Consider the following 21,029-nt stretch of genomic DNA (forward strand, 5'->3'; position numbering starts at 1 on the left):
AATCATGCTCTGAAAAGTTGATGATGAAATTTTCCACAAATTTTATTTTTAAATATCATAATATCTAGATTAATTAGGTGAAGGCTTTTTCAAATAATGAAAACAAAGACTATGAAGTAGATTTTTCTTTTAAGTATCTATGTAGATATGAAGTATATTTTCATTGCTTTCATATATATATGAAATATATGCATGTACAGTATATCAGAATAAAGCTAGATAAAATTAACAAGAATGAATGCCATGGATGGCAATAAATTTTTAGAAATTCCTGAAAGATAATGCATGAAAAGGACAACCAAAGGGTTAACTCCATGAAGGAATAAGCCAAAGGAAAGCCAGTTGTGTGGACATGGAAAAGGCAGGACTTTCTCAGAAGTGATTAAAACAAAGGCAAGAAAATGGACCTAGTAGATGATGGGAACACTGGTTCTTAGACTCCAATCTGTATAAGAATCCTTGAGAGCTTGTTAGACATATATTACAGTATTACCTCCCTCCCTCACAGACCCAACCCCAGGATCAGATTTCATTTCTACAGATATTCTGAGTTTACATTTGGCTCCAAGCCATGACATTTTTAATGATTCCCCACTATTCTGATGTAGGTGGTCCAGTGAAGCCCACTCTGAGGAAGCACATTTGAAACATTTAAGCCAACTGGCTCATCACCAAACCCCCTCCAATTAGCCAGCCCTGGCATCTGTGTCCTCTCAGACCAAAGCAGTAAGTGTAGGGGCTGGAGCTTGAGAGCCTGGTAGCTGCCAGGAGAACCCAGGAGAACCTGGGGTTCCCATAGCCCAAAACAAACCTCAGTGCCCCCACCAGGTAGCATGTGCTGTCTCTTCACTACAACTTCCAAAAACAGCCTCAGCCAAAATAAAGAGGAAAGCAGACAGGCAGTAACTCTAAAGGTTGAAATTGAACATACAACAAAAAATTACTAGATGTCTGAGGAAAAACTTACTCTCTCCCAAAAAAGTGGCTACGAATTTACACAGAAAAACTTTATTTTTCTATTGGTATATGTTTGCAACACAAAATAAATACATTTGTTTTGGGGAATTGTCATATATAGTATATGTATTATATTATATATATATTTTTTCAATCTCTTTTAACTTCTAATTTTAGGGAATTGGCAAGCAGAAAAAAAGACACTAAAATAAAAATAATTGGTTAGCCTCCAAAGTATGTCAAGGGTTGTAACTATTAAAAGAAAAATGGACTATTATGAAAAAAATTATTAGGAATTTGAGTGATAAAGATATGATCAAAAAAAGAATTCCTTTCATATTAAAAGTGTCTTATGAATGTATATGCCATATACATGGGTTTAAACACATTGAATAAATGTTTGATATGATCTTAACTGCTACCTGCATAAATGAGCAGGAATGAGAATGTGAGGTTTCACTATATATACTTACATATTGCTTAGTTTACAGTGTAAATGCGTTCATTTTTATGTATGTAATAAAAAGCACAATTCACTTAAAATGATTGGAAATTTATTAATTTCTAATGACTAGACTATCTCTCTCCTTTTATCTCCAGGGAATATGTTCCAAGACCGAGAAAAAGTCTAAAAACACAGCACCAAACCCTCTACATTTTTCCCTATACATAAATACCTGTGATATGATTTAATTTATAAATTAGGCATGGTAAGAGATTAATAACTATAAAATAGAACAATTATAACAATACAATAAAACTTGTGTGAATATGGTCTCTCTCAAAATATCTTATTATATTGCCCTCACCATTCTTCTTGTGAGAGAAGACACAGTGAGACAAATGACTCAGGGTTGTGACATAACTTTAGGCTACTACATAAAGGTTTCTTGCACATAGCCATCAATCTGATAATTCAGAGGGTCCTAGAGGGCTAAAAGTGGGAGGTATGTATAGTAGATGTGAAGATGGAAGGAGAGGTTGCAATGTGGTTTGAAGATGGAGGAAGAAGCTGCATGCCAGGAAATGCAAAGGATCTCTAGAAGCTAGAAAAGGGGAGGAAATAAGATCTCTAAAAGGAACGCAGCCTGGTGACACCTGGGCTTTAGGACTTATGACCTCCAGAACTACAAAATAATAAATTTGTGTTCCTTTAAGCACTTACCGCTTCTCAGCCTTTTAGCTAAGATCAAGTATAAACACTAAGCTTATGGTCATTTGTTGCAGTAGTAAAAACAAAGAAGTTAACCCACAGTTTTTCCACTAAAGTTTGGATTTATTCGAAAAGCTGTGGGAGGATTTTAGACAAGAGAGTGATCTGTCTTTAAAGGTCGCTATGGCTGCTATTTGGAGAATGGTCTGGAGTGGGAGTAAAATAATCAGGGAGACTGAGTGGAGGCTGTGCATTCATGCAAGTGAGAAGTGGCTACGGTTTCACCCAAGACTATCCTGTGGAGGTGGAGAGAAACATATGGCAGGGTCAGTCTGACAGGATTTACTGATGGAGTAAGTGGGACTGGGGAGGAAGCAGCCCGGAAAGGAAAGGCAAGAACAATGGACAGGCTTTGAGCCTTTTCAGCACCAGGTTAGACAATTGAGAGGCCCTAAAATACAGTGACTAAAAGCCCAGCCTTGAGATCCATTCGGCTAGAGTTCAAATCCCAGCATTACTACTTAGAAGTTATATCACCTTAGGCAAATTATTGATCTCTTTGGTCTCAGTTTTTTCACCTATAAAATAGGAATAGGGCTGCTCTAAGAAGTATGTGAGATATATAAATTGTTACCTGTTAGTGCTATTATTGTGCTGTGTACATGTATTAAAATAGGAAAATCTGTATGTATATATATATATATATATATATATATATATATATATATATATAGTCTGGAAGAGTAAAAAACAATGTTTTTTGGTCTGTTCAATTTGGAATGCCATTTAGACAGCAAAGTGGAAGTATCAAGGAGGCAGTTTAAGAATGCCTATTATATATTAAAGAGTGGAATAGTATGGGCCATTGCCTTTCAAATTAGGGGAAAATATCCAATTATTTCATCTTATTTCCTTTGCTCTGATTGGCAGGAGCAGCAGGGGTCTTTCTGAAGGCTTATTCATAGCAGTTGAAGAGAAAAGGATTAGCACTATTTGCTGAGAGTAAAAGAAAGAATGTAGTGCTGAAAGAGATGTGGGCATTCTTTCTATTCCTTCCATTTCTCCCAGTTCCAATGAAGTGAAAGATAACAATTTGTTGTCAAGGGTAGACCAAAGACAGAGTGTCTCAACTGCCATAGAGGTGCATGAGAGGGACATGGTAAGAGTTCTTGGGATGGCAAGCTCTATTAAAAAATTACAGAATTTATTTTTGAAAAAAATGCAGCCCATTTGTTATTTAAATAGTAAAACAACCACAAGGCATTTTACTGTTCCTGCACTTACATTTGTATACTATGGATGTTTAATAGTCTGAACATACTGTGAACATTATGGTGAGGCTACTGCATCTGAAGGCATTTTTAAAAGTAACGTTTTTTATTTCAAAGCACATGGATCAAATTTGCAAAATATAGGAATGTATTTTTAAAGGCCACAATTATGCTGCAATATATCCTTCTAGTCCAGTTTTTGAAGTAATGAGTACTTTTTAACATAATTGGTATCATACTTGAGGTACTATTTTACAATTTTTTTTCACTTAATGATATATCCTGGATTTTTTTCCACATCATTATATGATACATTTCTGGATAATTTTTAATAGCTATATCATATTCTAATCTGAATGCACCATAGTTTATTTACTTATCTCCTATTTTTACAATGTCCAAATATTTTACTTTAAGATGGTTTGAAAATTCATGTAGACAAATCTTCCTACTCATACAGAGTTATTTCCTTGGGGTAATTTTTGCTTGGCTTAAACATGAATATTTTTAAGGTTTTTAATGCATTATAACTCATTGTTCTTCAATAAGATTATACTGATTCACAAGCCCAGCAGTGTTTGTAAGTATCCACTCTCTTACTTCCTAACCAATACTGGGTATTATAGCTTTTTAAAATTTTGATAAAAAATTATATCTGTGCATTTATGGCTTTCCTTTTTCACTCACCTGAGCATAGCCTTTGTTAATCTTTTTTCCTTGTTTCTTATTCTTTAGTATTTAATTTGGAAATAACTTCACATTCGTTGTCTGGATAATAACAGTTCAAAGAGCACCCAAATAATCTTTATCCAGACTAACCTATTGTTAACATTTTAACCCATTATTCTACCTCTGTGTTCCTTCTATTTGTCCCTCTCTTCTTCCCCTTTGTCTCTGCCAACTCTCCTTGATGCATATTAATAGATTCTTTTCTTCCTGAGCCATCTGAGAATAAGTTGCATACAACATGGCCCTTTTACCTTTAGATACCTCAGCCTGCCTTTCTTCAAGACAGAGCTATTTTACATAACTACAGTTGAATAATCAATGCCATGTGTTTACATATACTGTAATAATTTAATTTACCATCAACTTTTCAATTTTATCAGTTGACCAGATGATGTCCTTCACAGCATCATTTTCTCTTATAGTATAGCATCCAGTCTAAAGTCTATTGGATATTTCTTTAACATATTTTATTCAGGAATATTTGCTTAATCTTTGTCTCTTTATGACTTTAACATTTTTGAAGAATGCAGAACCTGTTATGCTTTTTTAAAAATTAATTTTATTGTTACATTTTAGATATACATAATGATCACATTCATTTTAAGGAATTTGTACCTGTACATAATATGTCTTGTTTTTTCTTTTTTGTCCCCAATCCCTTCCCCTCCCTTCAACCTCTCTTCCCCCCTCCTTATTTACAAAAGCTTTGTTTCTATTTTTTCCTTCTATTCTCTTTTTTCCTTTTACCTTCCTTTCTTTCCCCTTCCCTCTCCCTGTTCGCCTTCCCATTTGAACATTTTTGTCCTCTTTTCCAATGTCTATTATATATTTTGGTCCTTATTTATCCTTTTGGTTTCTCACACCAGAGGAGCAATGTCATATTTAAATGTGTGTCTGATTCATTATGGTTTTTTAAAATAAAAATTTCCTCACTTTGTATTGGTCTGATATTTCCTCATTATTGGATTAAGGCTATATATCATCAGGTAGAAAACCATACAGATGGTTTAGGAGAAAAGTGAAAGCTCTCATTTGCCCTCTGAAGTGATCTGATGATAGATGAGCACAGGGATAATCATAGGAGTGTGATTACCCTATAACCTAATAAGATCCAGATGCTTTTAATATCTTGCTTAAAAGGGGAATGGAAATGAGGAACATGAATATTCTGAGGGGTAGTAAATTATGTTAGATGAATGAATGGGTTGATGCTCAGACAATAGTTAATAAAATGACACCCTGAATGGGTCTAGAAAATTGGCAGTACTTATCCATTTGTGGCAATATTTGTCTAGGTGTGGTTTCATTCTTTAATCTTCCTTTCTGCAGATATGAATTTAGTTAATGAAAACTCAAGAAAGGGATCAAAGGTAATTATTTTCTTCTTTGGCCGTCCAGTCTTTAAACAGATAAGGGTACATCAGAGTAGACTTTCCTTTAGCACCTGCTGCTCCTCAGGTCCCCTATGTTGGGCGTATCATTTTCTGAGCTCCCACTGTGGCAGTGTGTCCTCAGGACATCAGATCTAGAGGCTCACCATACACCTCTCACTGGTGATGTTAACTTTGATCACCTGGTCCAGGCATTGCTCAGTTTGTCCATTATATATTAATAGAGGAGGAGCCATTCCCTTTCATTTAGTAAGAAGTATAGAAGAAACACTTTTAATACATGTAAATCCCCTACTTTTCACCAAAATATAACAATTATTAATGATTTTTGCCTGATCCAATCAATACTGTAGTGAGGGTAATTTTTCCAACTCCAGACCATCCTCCCCATTTATTAGTCCTTAGCGCTCTAGTATAAGCAAGAGCCTCCATTTATTCATTCACTCATTCATTCTACAGACTCCTGCATTCCTATTTTTTAATTTTTATAATTCATACTTAATGATTTGAGTACTCAGATCATCCCAGGCTCAATAAGTAGGAGCCTCATTTAAACTGATTGTTCTGATACTGGAATCTGATGCTACCATCTTTTATAAGCACTTCTTCCATTTTGGGGATGATAAGATGTCTCAAATATATGAACTCTGCTCCAGCTTGGAAACAGCCATTTCATTAAGGGGAGCTGGTGCTGGAGGCCAAGGTCAGGAGCGTGCTCATGTGCTGCTTGGCTATGATGAGGATTCCATCACACCTGTCAAGTCATGCCTTTCAGAGTCGTGCAGTTTGTTGTATGCCAGTGCAATACCTTAATGGAATTATTTTACAAAAAGGGGGGCAATGGAGGAAATAGAATGTTTTTAAAGGAATTATAATAAGAGCAAAACTTTAAAAAGTAATGTTGGCAGATAACACTTAGAAAATAAAACTCCAAAGGCAGAGTAATTGCCATCACACTCATGGGGATGGTTACTTTTAGGGAGGAGGTAGTTAGTGGGCAGGGACTGGAACCGGGTCATCAGCGGCTTGTAGGGTTGCTGGTAAAGTTTTGTTTTTGACCTGGATGGTAGTAACCAGAATGTTTTCCTAATAGTAATTAATCATATTTATATATTTGTTTTATGCAATACTCTATCTTAAAATTTGTTAAATTTTACAATGAAATGTTTAAAAATGAATGTTTACATGTTCATAATTTTTATCATTTATTACAAATTAAAATAATTCTACAAATAAGGCAGATTTCATTTATAACCTAATGATATATTTCATAGTGCTGTTTGTAAGCTATTTTGGAGTTCATTCAGAAAATGACTTGATATTATCAATGAGCATTCTAAATTAAATTCGAATATAAATCTTTCTTAATGTATTAACAATTTTGATTATTATTATAAAACTTAGTCATATAAGATCAAGCCAAATGTTTGGTTCTTTTAAATAGTTTTTATTTTCTGCTAAAATTTCTCGTCTTTTTATTAATAAAAATTTTTCCATTATGTCTTTGAGAAGCGTTATAATTGCTCCTTCAAAACCCTTTGGCTGCTAATTTCAAAATCTAACTCATCTCAAAGTCAGTCCCTATTGACTTAATCTTTCTCTTAAGAATGATTCAGACTTTTCTGTTTCTTTATATCTAGTTAAATAATTTTTTACTTCAGTGTGGATATTGTGTTATGTTGTTATGGAGATTCTGGATTTTGTTTTATTCCTCCCCCCAAATGTTGCTGATGGTGGTAAGGATAGTTAGTGCTTTAAGCAGACAATTAACTTGGTTGGCCTCAAAATACAAATTCAGTCCCTAGGGCAGCAGCTCAATCTCAGTCCAGTTTTTTTTATCTGTAATGAGGCTTTTTGGAGTCTGCTCTGTGTGCTTGTTAGTTCGAGGCTCAGACCAATTTATATGCAGTACAGTATTTGAGACTCCCTTTCTCTGCCTCTCTCCCATTCGGGGACCCCCCTTTACTTTCTAGCAGCTGTGACTTCCCCCAAATGCTGTCCTCTGATTCTGTGGGCCAGAAAGCTTTCACTTTCCACCAGTTTTAGTTTCCCTGTGTGGTACATACTGGGACCTGCTCTCAGGCTTAAAATCATTTTAAAAAGCAACCTGATTCTATGCTGCCATTTCATTCCAAGTGTCAATATTCCTCCAGAATCTGCTTTTGGTCACTTTCCAGTGCCTTCACAGAAGGATTGTGGTTTTCTGTTTTGTTTGTTTTAGATTTTTAAATTTTTTTTTAATATCCAGAGTTTATTCTTTTTATTTAAATGTAAATCTGATAGGAGCTAGCATAACTACTATAGAAGTGGACTGAATGTTTATTTCTTTAAAGAAATAATAATATGAAGTTGCTAAGAAATTCTACAGATGAGTTAAGTAATGATATAGAAAACACTTATACTTTAACTACTTTGTAATAGTTTTAACTAATTTAAATACTTTTGTATTATTTTAGGATTAAAACTAATGAAGCTGATGACTGTCAAAAAGAACTTAGAAAACTAAGTTTGAATCCATTATTGCTGAGTCACGGTATATACCGCAAATTTTAAAATTAATATTTATATAATCTAATTTGAAGCCAAATTTTAAATTATATTTTATTTTGAATGTACTTCTTTTTTCTTGTTTTTTACATATGTAATACCTAATTTAAGCTCATAATATCTTATAGTTTTTCATTGCTGTTTACCTCTGCCTAATAGAAGAATTTTAAGGTCATAGTATTATCCATATTCTTCAATCTTTAATTTTTTTATAGTTACAGTTTAATTTTTATGTTACAGTTACAGTCTATAATTTCAAGTCAAATTTCCATATATCTTTGGTGAACATAAAAACATATCTAATGCAAACTGGTGGGATTTTTTTCTGTTCCTTTTTAGGCACACTAGGTTGCTTAAAGAGAAAGAAGACTCTTTAATGACTTGTCAACAAATATATAAAACTTTACAGGAAGAGCTGTTTATGAAAGAAAGGCAAGAAGAAGACACAAAAAGAATTCACCTTGCCGAAAACGAACTGCAGATATCCAAAACTCTTCTGAATCAGACAAAGGAAGAAGTTGTAACACTGAAAAATGAAAGGTACAGTCAAGAATAATTTCTTACAAAAATTTTTTATGCTTAATATTCCATATACATTTGAAACATCATTGCCCTACATATTATATTAATGAAATTATAGACATATTAAAGACATATTTATTCCCAAGGTCACTGTATCTCACTACCTCATTTTACAAGTGATTAAACTGAATCCCAAATTAGTTTAGTGATGTGTAAAGTGTCAGTCAGCTAGTAAGGGTAAGGATGGGACTCAAGTTGCAATTGATATCAGATTTTATTGAGAAAAACCACATCCTATATAATACTTGTACTACTAAATTTCACCTGGGCCAGTGATAGGTGTATTCTTTCACTTTTCAATAGGAAAATGTCTTTTTATATCAGTTATTTTTATTTTTGTTTTTGGTGGTACTCGGTATTGAACCCAGGGCCTTGAGAATACTGGAAAGGCCTTTTATATCACTTTTCCTTTTTATTGGTTTCTACTTTTCTTCTCCCTTCCTTATCAGTCACCACATTTTTTGAGAGCTACCACAAGCAAAGAGACTTCCTCAGGTGATACTGAGGATGCTAAGAAGCATTCCAAGAGTAACACATGATATAGGCTGTTTATTTTTCATTCTTCTTATCATTCTTTTTTATTTTTTATTTTATTGATTTCATTTATGAATATAATTTAGAAGATTTCTTTTTTAGTATTTTTATATAGGCAGCTGAGGAAAAGTGGAAGTGGGGCTAGGGGAGTGGGTAGATAGCTTAGAATTGGGTAATTAGATTTGTTGTCTTAAGAACTCTTTCTCCCTAGCACAATGCAATGCGTACTGTATTGATTTCTACTCCAGGTTAGCAGGAGATCTTTGTAGTTCATATGGAAACAAGGGTTGTTTCTGGTCCTTTTCTGAGGTGATTTTACATCTACTTCTCTGTAATTGAATAAAAAGAATGGCAGAGCTGTTTCTCTTCACCTTTTCTTCTTTATCCTGATACCAACAATCTGCTTCTTGCAAAGATAGTGGGCCCAGGGCCGGGGATTTAACACAGTGGCACCACTCCTGCCTTGAAAGTGCAAGGTCCTGAGTTCGGTCCTCAGTACCAAAAAAAAAAAGATAATGGGCCTTGAACTTATGTAGCTCTTCACTCCACCCCAACTACTCTGTCATTTCATGATTATGTAGTTGCTCAGTCGATAGCATACTAGAAGCAACAATTTTATAACCAGGAAATTGACAAAAGCCATGCTTACTAGTAAGAGAAGGAATAACAGCTGAAACATTGAGCAGACATACCCAGAGAGAACTATATATGCAAACAAAAACTAAAAGCTTTGCAATTTTCTGCATATGATAGACAAATAACCCTACACACATCAGTAAGAGTGTCTTAAGAGTGTCTCTATATTTTTAATAGGTTAATAACATTGGTCATAATGATGACCCTGAATCCAGAAGATTAAAATCAGTTATATATTCTATATAAAAGACACATCTTTGAAAAGATGCTATGAAGTAAATATAAATTTTAAAAGTCTTCGGTTTAGAACTTTGACTGTTTGAAGAATTCTTACATTATTAGGATACCACATTTCCAATGACACCAAGTTAATAGGCTTAACTGTTTACTCAGATGCTTGCTGTCTCCTTCACAATAGTCATTGAGAAGATCTATCTTTGCTCAGATGGATCTCATATTCTTCTCTGAGGATGGTTGTAAATCTATCTAGGAAATACTATTTGGGATCAAATACAAAGTAAAATAATTTATTTAAATTATCTCTAACTGCAATTAGAAGAAGGGACTTATGAATGTTTTGATGGTTAGTAATATCAATAGAAGAAATGTAGAGCTTTCTTGTAGGTTTGCTTTGAAGTAGCATATTCAGTTGGATATATATATTTTGCCATGTTTTAAAAAATTTACTGGTATCTTACTTTCAGTTATAAGCACTGAATGAAGAATTTCTTTCAGCTTTCAGAGAATTACATTAGCAAATTCCCTGTTCCCCTTCTATATTTTTCTTGTGTTCTTGCCCAGTTCTTTCTTTGCTCTCTGTGCTTTCATCTATCCAGAAGCAAACATTACTTGCTCATTTGTGGCACTTGGTTTACTGACATGTAAACCAAGCAATGTACTTATTGACCAGTATACAGGATACTGTGTATCCATAGGATTACTCTTAGACATAAGTGTTGTCCTTTTCCTTTGTTCTAGGTTACTTTCAAGTTTTTGTGTGCCTGTTCTCTACTGCCTCCCAGAGCTTGGCACATATATCCACTCAATAAATATTTGTTGATTTTTTATGTAGTTAAGCCTAGGAGACAAAAGTAAGATTCTTTCCCACCCCCTTGCCTGTTTCTGTGGGTTATTTAGCTGTCTCTTTTTAAGTAGATGGTAGCAAAATATCCAGGGTCTGGGCTGGGGATTTAGCTCAGTGCTTCTGCCGTCTGCCCCGCAAGCACAAGAACCCAAGTTCGATCCCCGGGACCAAAAAACAACAACAACAAAATATCCAGGGTCTAATCTGTAGTAAGCCAAAGGGTTAAAAGATATCCTGAAGAACAAATGACTCTGGAAGCTTCTGGAATTACCACTCAAGCCTGCAATGAAACTTTGTCTTCTCCTCGTGCCCAGAGCAACCTGTTAACCTGCCACTTTCCCTGTCTCTATTTTGGCTTTCTCCTTCCCTCCTGCAATCAATGGCAGACATTCCCTAAGATTCAGGAATGAACTTACTTTCCTTCAGTAAACTGACCTTGTCTCTCAGCTGAACAAGCTTGCTCTTGAAGCTGTGATATAAAATGCTAATGGGGCCACTAAATAAAGGTGCCTATAAGCAGTTGGAGGAAAGGACATGCCTCCAAAAGAAGCTAGGCTCCAGGAACACGGAATACACCTAGAGATGCTTGATAATACCCAGGGAGATTCTTTTTGAGAAGGTCCGAGCAGTGTTTTGGAATTTGCTACACTACAGAGTCCAAAACCATTGCTGTGGAAGTATTGCACCCACCTAGGCTGCCAGATGGAGTCACCAGAGGCAAAGACCAACTTCTCCCAGCAGCAGTGTGTGAGTTTGTAAATCCAGGTTGTCTCTGATAATCCCACTCCTCCCCTACTCCCCACCTCTCAAGACAACAGAGCCCTTGCTGGGGTCACAAAATGTTCAATTTAGACACTATGCAGTTTCAGAAAAGGAGAGAAATATATAAAAAGCCAGAACTGACCCTAGGGGGAAAAAACTGGCAGAACTGAATTTGGAGGGGGAAGTAAATTTATAACCAGGAAACAGTTCATCCATTACTACAAATCTATTTAATTATGCATTGCTTCCTCCCTCACACTCAGCTGAAGGAGCTGTAGTCAGAAGAGCCTTCACTGAAAGGAAGAGAAGTAGGTCTCTTTGGATTACAGGAATTGCAGTAGAGAAGGTCTGCCACACATTGAAACAGCTGAGAAAGGCGTCCTTTGTGGATGAGGAGGAATGTAGCTAGTGCCAGAAAACTGTGGCTAGTCCTTAAATTCTCTACAAAGAGAACCCTCAGGCTCCTCTTCCTGGGGTACAAGATGTCTGGGACCAGGCCTGGAACTCTTTCCTGAATGTAGTTCAGCATACTGTGGATTAAATATGTTCTGTGGGCTGGTCTGGGAGCCTAATTCCATTTTACGGAAAACTATTTTCCTAGTAAAAATATGTTCTAAATTTCCTATAACAAACTTATACATATATTTTATAAAAATATTTTATAAGCTTGAAAACTTGCCTATTTGTAATGCTTAGAGAATTTTGCTTATACACTAGAATGTGACCTACCACCATACAGCTAGAACACATCTATTTATAATCGATCTCTCACCCTTTGCCTTCTCAAATGTTATATTATCCCTATCATGGCAAATTCCAAGAAAAAAAGTATAGGAAAACTTTCCTATATGGGGTCTATTTTCCCATAAAATGTTGAGAATGGCAAAGAGCATTGTTAGAGGAAAGCTTAGTTGTAATTAAAATTAGGTGCAAGATGCTCACATGTAAATTATTCTGTGTGATAAATAATATATGTCTGTAGCTATTTGTCTCTTACTTGCTCCCTGTCCTGCTGAAGCATATTTTTCACTCCATTACATTAACTTCTCTATTATCTTTTCTGTGACTGTTTGAGTTGAAAACTATAAACCTTCCCTGTAGAAAAATACACATAAAATCTAGCAATTATTATAGGAGGCCCATGAGTCTCTTGTCTTTCTTTATATGTCATGACCCCATGATTAAACATACTTGCTTTCTCATTCTATCCTTTTCCCTCCCTTTCTTCCAGCCTCCTTCCCTGTTTTTTTTCCCCTCTCCTCCTCCTTCCCCTTCATCCATCTTGGACCTCTCACACATGATCCACACATTTCATAGTCTTCGGGGGCCATTAAATTCTTCTGTGGAATATTTTCTCATTTTCTCTACACACTGGCTTAGACAAGATGATGTCAACAGTGGAGGAACTAAGGGTGCCTGGATTCTACTCTCCCCGCCTCTTGCCCCAGAAAAGAGATTCGCTTTCCAGCTTAAGTGTTCCTGTCCTTATCAACGCCTGAGTCCATAGGTTTGATCCCAGAAAGACAGAGCACTTTTTCTAATTTACCAACCCAGATGGGAAGCCACTTTCAATTTTGTACAAAGAAATTGACTACCAGACCTCATCTATGAAACAGGTGTCATTTTTCTGATTTTATAGATGTGGATATTAAGGTCAACCAAGGGTAAATTTCTTGGTTAAGGCCACGTAACTGGCAGAGAGAAAATTCAACCCCAGAGTGTCTACTCAGTTTCCCTTCACAATTTAAACACTTTCCTCAGCATTTGTCTTGAAGAACTAAGTTGTATCAGTTATTCTGTGTGACTTCTTTTTCTCAATTTTGTGGTGACAATGAGTCTTCAAGGGACTCACTGTCCTGCAGAAGGCAGAAAAACCTAGAATGCCCCTTTTGGGTCTCCTCTCCTCCCTGTCTTACCCACTCCCATTCACTCACCAAGCACTAATTCCTGTCTGCTCTACAGGACCTTGACAAAATCAGAACTAGTGTTATATCTTCAGATTGCAAATAGAATACAAACTTGACAACCACATTCTAAAAGGAGATAAACTAAATGTTTGGATACTTTAATGAGGCTTGTCTTATTTTCATAAAAACTAGAAGCAATGAGAAGTGATTACTATATTTAATATTTCATATAAAAAGTATTCAGATGTGATACAAGAGCTCTGGTTTTGTTTTGTTGTTTGGTAATGAGGGCTTAGTATATAAATAATGAACTTTAAAATTAGGTATAGATTTATTTATTTATTTTAAATTTTATTTTATTGGTACATTTTACGTATACAATATAATGACATTCATCATTGGAAATTTGCACCTTTACATAATCTCTCTGGGTTCTTATGTTTCCCCCTTCCCCTGCCCTCCCTTCAACCCCTCCATCCCTCCCTATTTACAAAGACTGTTTCCATTTTTTCATTTTCTCATATTACTTCCATTCCCTTCTTTCCTTTCCTCTACTCGTCCCATTTTGCCTTCCCCTTTGCCCCTTTTCTTCCTGTTTCACATTATCTATTATACCTTTTAGTCCTTATTACACTTTCAGCTTCTCACAGTAGACAAATTATTTGGTATTTATACATGTGTGTCCTATTTATTTCACTTAAGAGTATCACTTCAATGTGCATCCATTTAGCTATAAATGTCCCTAATTTTTCATTTTTTATGGCTGAGTAGTACTCCATTTTATTAAAAAAAAACCCCACATTTTCTTTATCCAGTCTCCAGTTGATGGACAAATGGGCTGCTTCCAAGTTTTAGCTATTACAAATTGTGCTGCTATGAACATGGGTGCACATATATCACTGTGGTATGATTCTTTTAATTCTTTGGAGAAGATACCCATCAGGGGAATAGCTGGGTCAAATGGGACTTCCAGTCCTAGTTCTTTGAGGTATCTCCATACTGATTTCCACAGTGGTTGCACCAGTCTACACTCCCACCAGCAGTGGAGCAAGGTTCGTCCTTCCCCACAGCCCTGCTAGTGTTTGCTGCTGGTTGATTTCATGATAGCAGGATTCTTTCTGGGGTGAAGTGGAATCTCAGCATTGTTTTCATTTGCATCTCTCGAATGACCAGTGATGTTGAACATTTTTTCATGTATTTATTTGCTATTTCTACTTCTTTGTCTGAGAAATGTCTGTTCATTTCAGATGGCCATTTTTGGATTGGGTCTTTAAATTTAGGAGGTCTGATTTTTTTAAGTTCTTTATAGATTTGAGAGAGTAGACTTTTGTCTGAGGAAGAGCAGGAGAAGATTTTTTCCCACATTGTGGGTTGTCTCTTCACACTGCTGGTGGTTTCTCTTGCTGTATAGAAGCTTTTTTATAAGAAGAGATCCCACTTGTTGATTGTTTGTGCTAGTTCATGGGCAACTGAGGTTTTGTTCATAAAATCTTTTCCTACACCGATGTCTTCAAGAGTTCTACCTAACCTCTGTTCCAACTGGTTCAGAGTTTCTATTTTAATATTTAGATCTTTAATCCATTTTGATTTTAGTTTAGTGCATGGTGAGAGATATAGGTTTAGTTTTAATCTTTGGCAAGTTGAAGCCCAATTTTTCCAGCACCATTTATTAAAGAGGCTATCTTTCCTCCAGTGAGGGTGTTTGGCTCCTTTATCGAAGATGAGATGGCTGAATGTATCTGGCATTGTTTCTGCATCTTCTAATCTGTTCCACTGGTCCTCAGGTCTGTTTCTTTGCCAGTACCATGCTGTTTTTATCACAGTAGCTTTGTAGTAGAGTTGCAGGTTGGGGATTGTGATACCCCCTGCCATGTCTCTGTTACCTAGAATTGCTTTTGCTATTCTGGGTTGCTTCTTATTCCAAATGAATTTTTGGATCGTTTTCTCAAGGCCCATGGGATCTCAACTGGAATTGCATTAAATCTATATAGCAGTTTTGGAAGTATGGCCATTTTCACTATATTAATCCTTCCTACACAGGAGCAGGGGGTGTCTGTCCATTTTCTGATATCATCTTCAATCTCTCTTTTCAGAGTGCTATAGCTTTCAGAGAAGAGGCCTTTGATTTCTTTCGTTAGGTTGATTCCAAGGTATTTCAGTCTTTTGGATGCTATTGTGAAAGGAATTGTTTGCCCTATTCCTCTCTCAGTGAATCTGTTGTTTGTGTAGAGGAAAGCTATTGATTTTTGTGTGTTGACCTTGTAACCAGCTACTTGACTGAATTTGGTTATTAAGTCTAGAAGACTTTTGGTGGAGTTCTTGGGGTCTTCTATATAGAGTATCATGTCATCGGCAAATAATGATAATTTGACTTCTTCACTTCATATCTTTATTCCTTTTCTTTCTTTCTCTTGTCTAATTGCCATGGCTAATGTTTCCAAAACTATATTGAACAGGAGTGGTGATAGTGGACATCCTTGTCTTGTTCCTGATTTGAGTGTGAAGGATTTCAGTTTGTGACCATTTAGTATGATATTGGCTGTTGGTTTTTCATAGATAGCTTCTATCAGTTTGAGGTAGAGACCATCTATTCCAATTTTTTGTAGGGTTTTTATCATAAATGCATGTTGGATTTTGTCAAATGCTTTTTCTTCGTCTATGGAGATAATCGTATGTTTTTTGTCCTTGGCTCTATTGATATAGTGTATTACATTGATTTGCGTATGTTGCACCATCCCTGTATCCCTGAGATGAATCCCACTTGATCAGGGTGTATGATCTTCTTGATGATCTTCTGCATTCTGTTTGCCATTATCTTATTAAGCATTTTTGCATCTATGTTGATTAGCGAGATTGGCCTATAGTTCTCTTTTTCAGTTGGGTCTTTCTCTGCTTTGGGGATCAAGGTGATGCTTGCTTCCAGGAATGGATTTGGGAGTATTGCTTCTTTTTCAATTTCATTGAAGAGTTTAAACAGTAGTGGCAGCAGTTCCTCTCTAAATGTCTTGTAGAATTCAGCAGTGAAGTCATCAGGGACCGGGCTTTTCTTAGTTGATAAGTTTTTAATTACGTTTTCAATTTCATTGGTTGATATTGGGTTGTTCAGAATTTTTAGGTCTTCTTCATTCAACTTTGGTAATTCATATGTATCTAGGAATCTGTCCATTTCTTCTGTGTTGTCCATCTTATTGGCGTATAGGTTCTGGAAGTAGGTATTGATGATCCTCTGGATTTCTGCTGGGTCTGTTGTAATTTCACCCTTTTCATTCCTAATTGCATGGATTTGGGTCTTTTCTTTCCTTTTTCTGACAAGGTTGGCTAAGGGTTTGTCAATTTTGTTGGTTCTTTCAAAGAACCAACTCTTGGCCTCATTGATTTTTTGTATCATTCTCTTAGTCTCCATTGCATTGATTTCTCCTCTGATCTTTATAATTTCCTCCCTTGTATGAGCTTTGGGGTTGTCCTGCTCTTCTTTTTCTAGAAGCTTGAGGTTCAGCATCAGGTTGTTTAATTGGGCTCGTTCTGTTTTCCTAATATGCAAATTCACTGCTATGAATTTCCCTCATAAGATTGCTTCCATTGTGTCCCATAGATTCCGATATGTTGTATTGTCGTTGTCATTTAATTGAAGGAACTGTCTGATTTTTTTTCTTTAATTTCCTCTGTGACCCATTGATTATTCAGAAGTGTGTTGTTCAATTTCCACATGTTAATGAAATTTTTCTAGTTTCTTTTGCTATGGATCTCCAATTTCATCCCACCATGGTCTGATAGTATACAGGGGATAACTTCAACTCCTTTGTACTTACTTAAACATGTTCTATGTGTGAGTATGTGGTCTATTTTGGAGAATGACCCATGTGCAGCTGAGAAGAATGTGTATTCTGATTTTGTGGGGTGGAAGACTCTGTAAACATCTGTTAAGTTCGTTTGTTGAAGAGTTTGATTGAGTTCTAGTATTTCATTACTTATTTTTTGTCTAGTTGATCTATCTATTTGTGACAGTGGGGTGTTGAGGTCCCCCACTCCAATTGTATTAGTGCATATATGACTTTTCATGTCCATTAGTATTTGTTTTATATAGTTGGCACACTAGTGTTTGGTGCATAGATATTTATGATTGTCATCTCTTCCTGCTGGATTCTTCCCTTTACAAGGATGTAGTGCCCTTCTTCATCTCTCTTAATCAGTGTTGGTTTGAAATCCACTTGACCCACAAAGAGGATAGCTACTCCTGCTTTTTTTTTTTTTTTTTTTTTGGTTCCATTTGCACGGAGTATTGTTTTCCACCTTTTAACTTTCAGTTTATGAGTTTCTTTTTTAATTAAGCGTGTTTCTTGTATGCAGCATATTGTTGGATCTTGCTTCTTGACCCATTCTGCCAGTCTATTTCTTTTGATTGGTGAATTGAGATCATTACCATTGATGGTTATAACTGATGCGTATTGACTTATCATTGTCCTGACTTTTTCTTTTTTGTTGGATTCTCCCTCTTTGTGTTTAATTTCTTGTCATGCTCGACAGATTCATTCTGCTTTGCATCCTGGGGTTGTGATCCTCATTGTCTTTTCCTAAGATAATGTCTAAAATATTTTGGAGTGCTCATTTGGTATTCATGAAGTTCCTAAGGTGCTCTTTGTCATGAAAGTATCTTATTTCTCCATCCATTTTGAAGGATAGTTTTGCAGGGTACATCAATCTAGGTTGGAGGCTGTTTACCTTTAGGACTTGGAATATGTCACTCCAAGCTCCTCTTGCCTTGATGGTTTGTGTTGAGAAGTCTGCTGTGATTCTGATGGGCTTTCCTTTGTATGTGATTTGTTTCTTTTCTCTCACTGCTTCTAGAACTTTGTTCTTCTGTTGAGTTTCTGTAATCTTAACAATTATATGCCTATGTGTAGACTTTTTTTGATCAAGGCTATTTGGAGTCCTATATGCCTCACTTATCTGTATGTCAAGTTCTTTTCCCCTGCTTGGGAAGTTTTCTGCCATCACTTCTGTGAACAGTTTTTTATGTCATCTGCACTCTGTCCTGTTTCTTCATTGACTCCAATCAGTCTTATGTTATTCTTCTTTGCATCATATAGCAGCTGCTGGATTGATTTCTTGTGTTCCCTTAAAATTTTGAAGCAATTTTTCTTTTCCTGCTCACTAATTGTAATCTTATCTTCTATATCTGAAATTCTGTCCCCACATTGGCTCATTCTGCTGTGTAGACTTTCAATGGAGTGTTTGACCTCCTGGAAATCTGTTTGTGCCTGTTTTATGGATTCCATTTGTTTCTTGTGTTGGGATTCCATCATGTTCCTGAGCTCCTCTCTAGATTTATTAATCATGTCTTGCACCTTGAGCACAATCTCAGCTGTTATCTGAGAAATTATTTTTGATTTCATTTTTTCGAGATCCTCTTTTGTTGCCAATTCAGGGAGTCCAGGTGGTTGAGTATCAGAGTGTTCTATCTCATTTCCCTTTGGGGTTGCTGTAAGTGATCTGAAAGTCTGGTTTTGAGACTTGTTTATGGGTCTTCTCATTTTGACAGGGATAGGGGGAGGATGTGTGTGCTGCTGGCACCCACCCAGCTCGCCTCCTCTGTACTGGAAGCAGTGGTAAGGAAGCCTCACCTGTGCTGGGAGTCATTTTAGGTATAGATTTCAATTCCAATTTGACTAAAGTCAAGCTTAGGCAACTTAATCCCTTGAAGATTCCTTTTCTTTATGTGTTAAATGGGTGAATTAATGATAGTATCTTCTCATGAATAGTAAAGAACCTAGTAGATCTTTTAGGCTATAGATGTTTAGAAAGTATTAATTTTCTCCCTTTCATCTTTTTTGGGCTTTTAGCCCCTTAAAGCATCATAACTTTATTAATTTTTATACCTTCCACTGGCCATGTAGATACTCAGTAAATATCTCTTGAATTTAATGTTACCTAAGCATTCTAAGTAACATTCTAAAATAATACAGCTTGGCAATTTTTTTTTCTCCAAGACTCACCTCCTTCTTGATATCCTACCCATTGACAGCTTTCAGAACAACTGGTTTGCCAAACTTCTTATGATATAACACACTTAGTGGCTTTTAATGGAGGCAGGAATTGTGATGGAATCAAAATTATCTCTTTGATTGACAATATAGAAACATTTCTAAAAGAACAATTTGTGAAACAGAACTTAAAGCTGTTGTTTTGACATTATTCGTTTGACATTTGTTTACAGTTAAATGTCGTTAGCTGTAATTAAGAGAACCTAGATTTTTGCTTGTGTATAAGAAATTAGATTCTTTAAAGTTTTAAAAATAAATATCCTTAATTGCAAGTACATCCTAATTTGCCTCTTGTGGCAACTCCAAAAATATTATTAAAATATATTTGGTTAGATTGCAGAGTAAAATGTCATAGAGAGTCACACCTCCCTCTGAGCAATATGCAAACAAAGGCAGCGTGACACAGTGCAGAGAGCCATGCCTTGGCATAAGCTTGCACTAGCTTGGGGCTTGTGAGTCACCTCAGACAACCACTTATCATTTGAGTCTTCAATTCTTTTTTTTTTTTAAGAGTAGGAAAAATTTTTGAGAGAAAAATAGTTTCTGTTTAACAGGAACAGAAAAGAGACCAGAAAGTAGGTTGCCCCTGAGTCTTCAGTTCTTCTCTGGGATCTTTTTAACATAAATCTAAAGAATGACTACAAATAAGGCTGGGGTTTTAGCTCAGTGGCTCTGTGCCTGCCTTGCAAGCACAAGTCGTGAGATCGATCCCTGGTACAAAAAAAAAAAAAAAAAAAAAAGAATGACCACAAATAACCTTTGTATCTCCCAGAGACTAAAACAGAGCCTGGCACATAGTAGGTACCAAAAAATATTTGCTGGACGTATGTATGTATGTGGGGGAATTAATTTAGTTCTAATTAAACAACTGGTTACAGAATTTAAAACTGGGATCTTCTCCCAGTTTTTCTCTGAGGCCCAGACAGCTTCTGACTTGTCAAAAATCAGAGCTGAGAGTAAAATGTAAACACACAGATTTTAGTGGTAATCTTCTTTATTTGAATGTTGGTAAAATTCAAATTTAGGACTTACATTTGTGTTGTTTGCTATAGTTATAAAGCATCAACATCTGTAAAACTGATTCTGAAGAGGGAGTCAGATATCTAAATAGCTGTACATTTTCTACTTTTTATAACATGGAAAAATAGGGACTGTGCCTTTACAACTGTTTTAGTTCTCATAATTCCTCTACATTCCTAACAAAAATTCTCACTAGAGTCAAAAGTGGTCTTTTCAATTTTTTTTCTACACAAGATTAGCATCTCTTAATAATGTCTTAAGAAAGTGTCTTAGTCACTTCCTTATTACTGAGACAAAATGCCCTACACCTACAACTTAAAGGAAGATAGATTTATTTTGGCTTACAATTACAGTCCATGGTCACTTGGCTCCAAGGCAGAAACAGCATGGTGGGAGAACCTGACCAGAGGACAGT

At 35.9% G+C, this 21,029-nt stretch overlaps 1 protein-coding gene across 1 annotated transcript in view; it reads left to right on the forward strand.

Moving 5' to 3' along the window:
* Positions 1–21,029, forward strand: part of Lekr1 (leucine, glutamate and lysine rich 1) — a 218,895-nt gene that overhangs the window by 138,257 nt on the left and 59,609 nt on the right. The window contains 3 exon segments of the mRNA XM_087186421.1: positions 7,958–8,001; positions 8,004–8,034; positions 8,388–8,588. Coding sequence (XP_087042547.1) covers positions 7,958–8,001; positions 8,004–8,034; positions 8,388–8,588 — 276 coding nt within the window.

This window comes from Heterocephalus glaber, unplaced genomic scaffold, assembly GCF_053883595.1.
Source record: "Heterocephalus glaber isolate CG9 unplaced genomic scaffold, H.glaber_assembly_v1.0 deba00001504, whole genome shotgun sequence".
NCBI classification, from domain to species: domain Eukaryota; kingdom Metazoa; phylum Chordata; class Mammalia; order Rodentia; family Bathyergidae; genus Heterocephalus; species Heterocephalus glaber.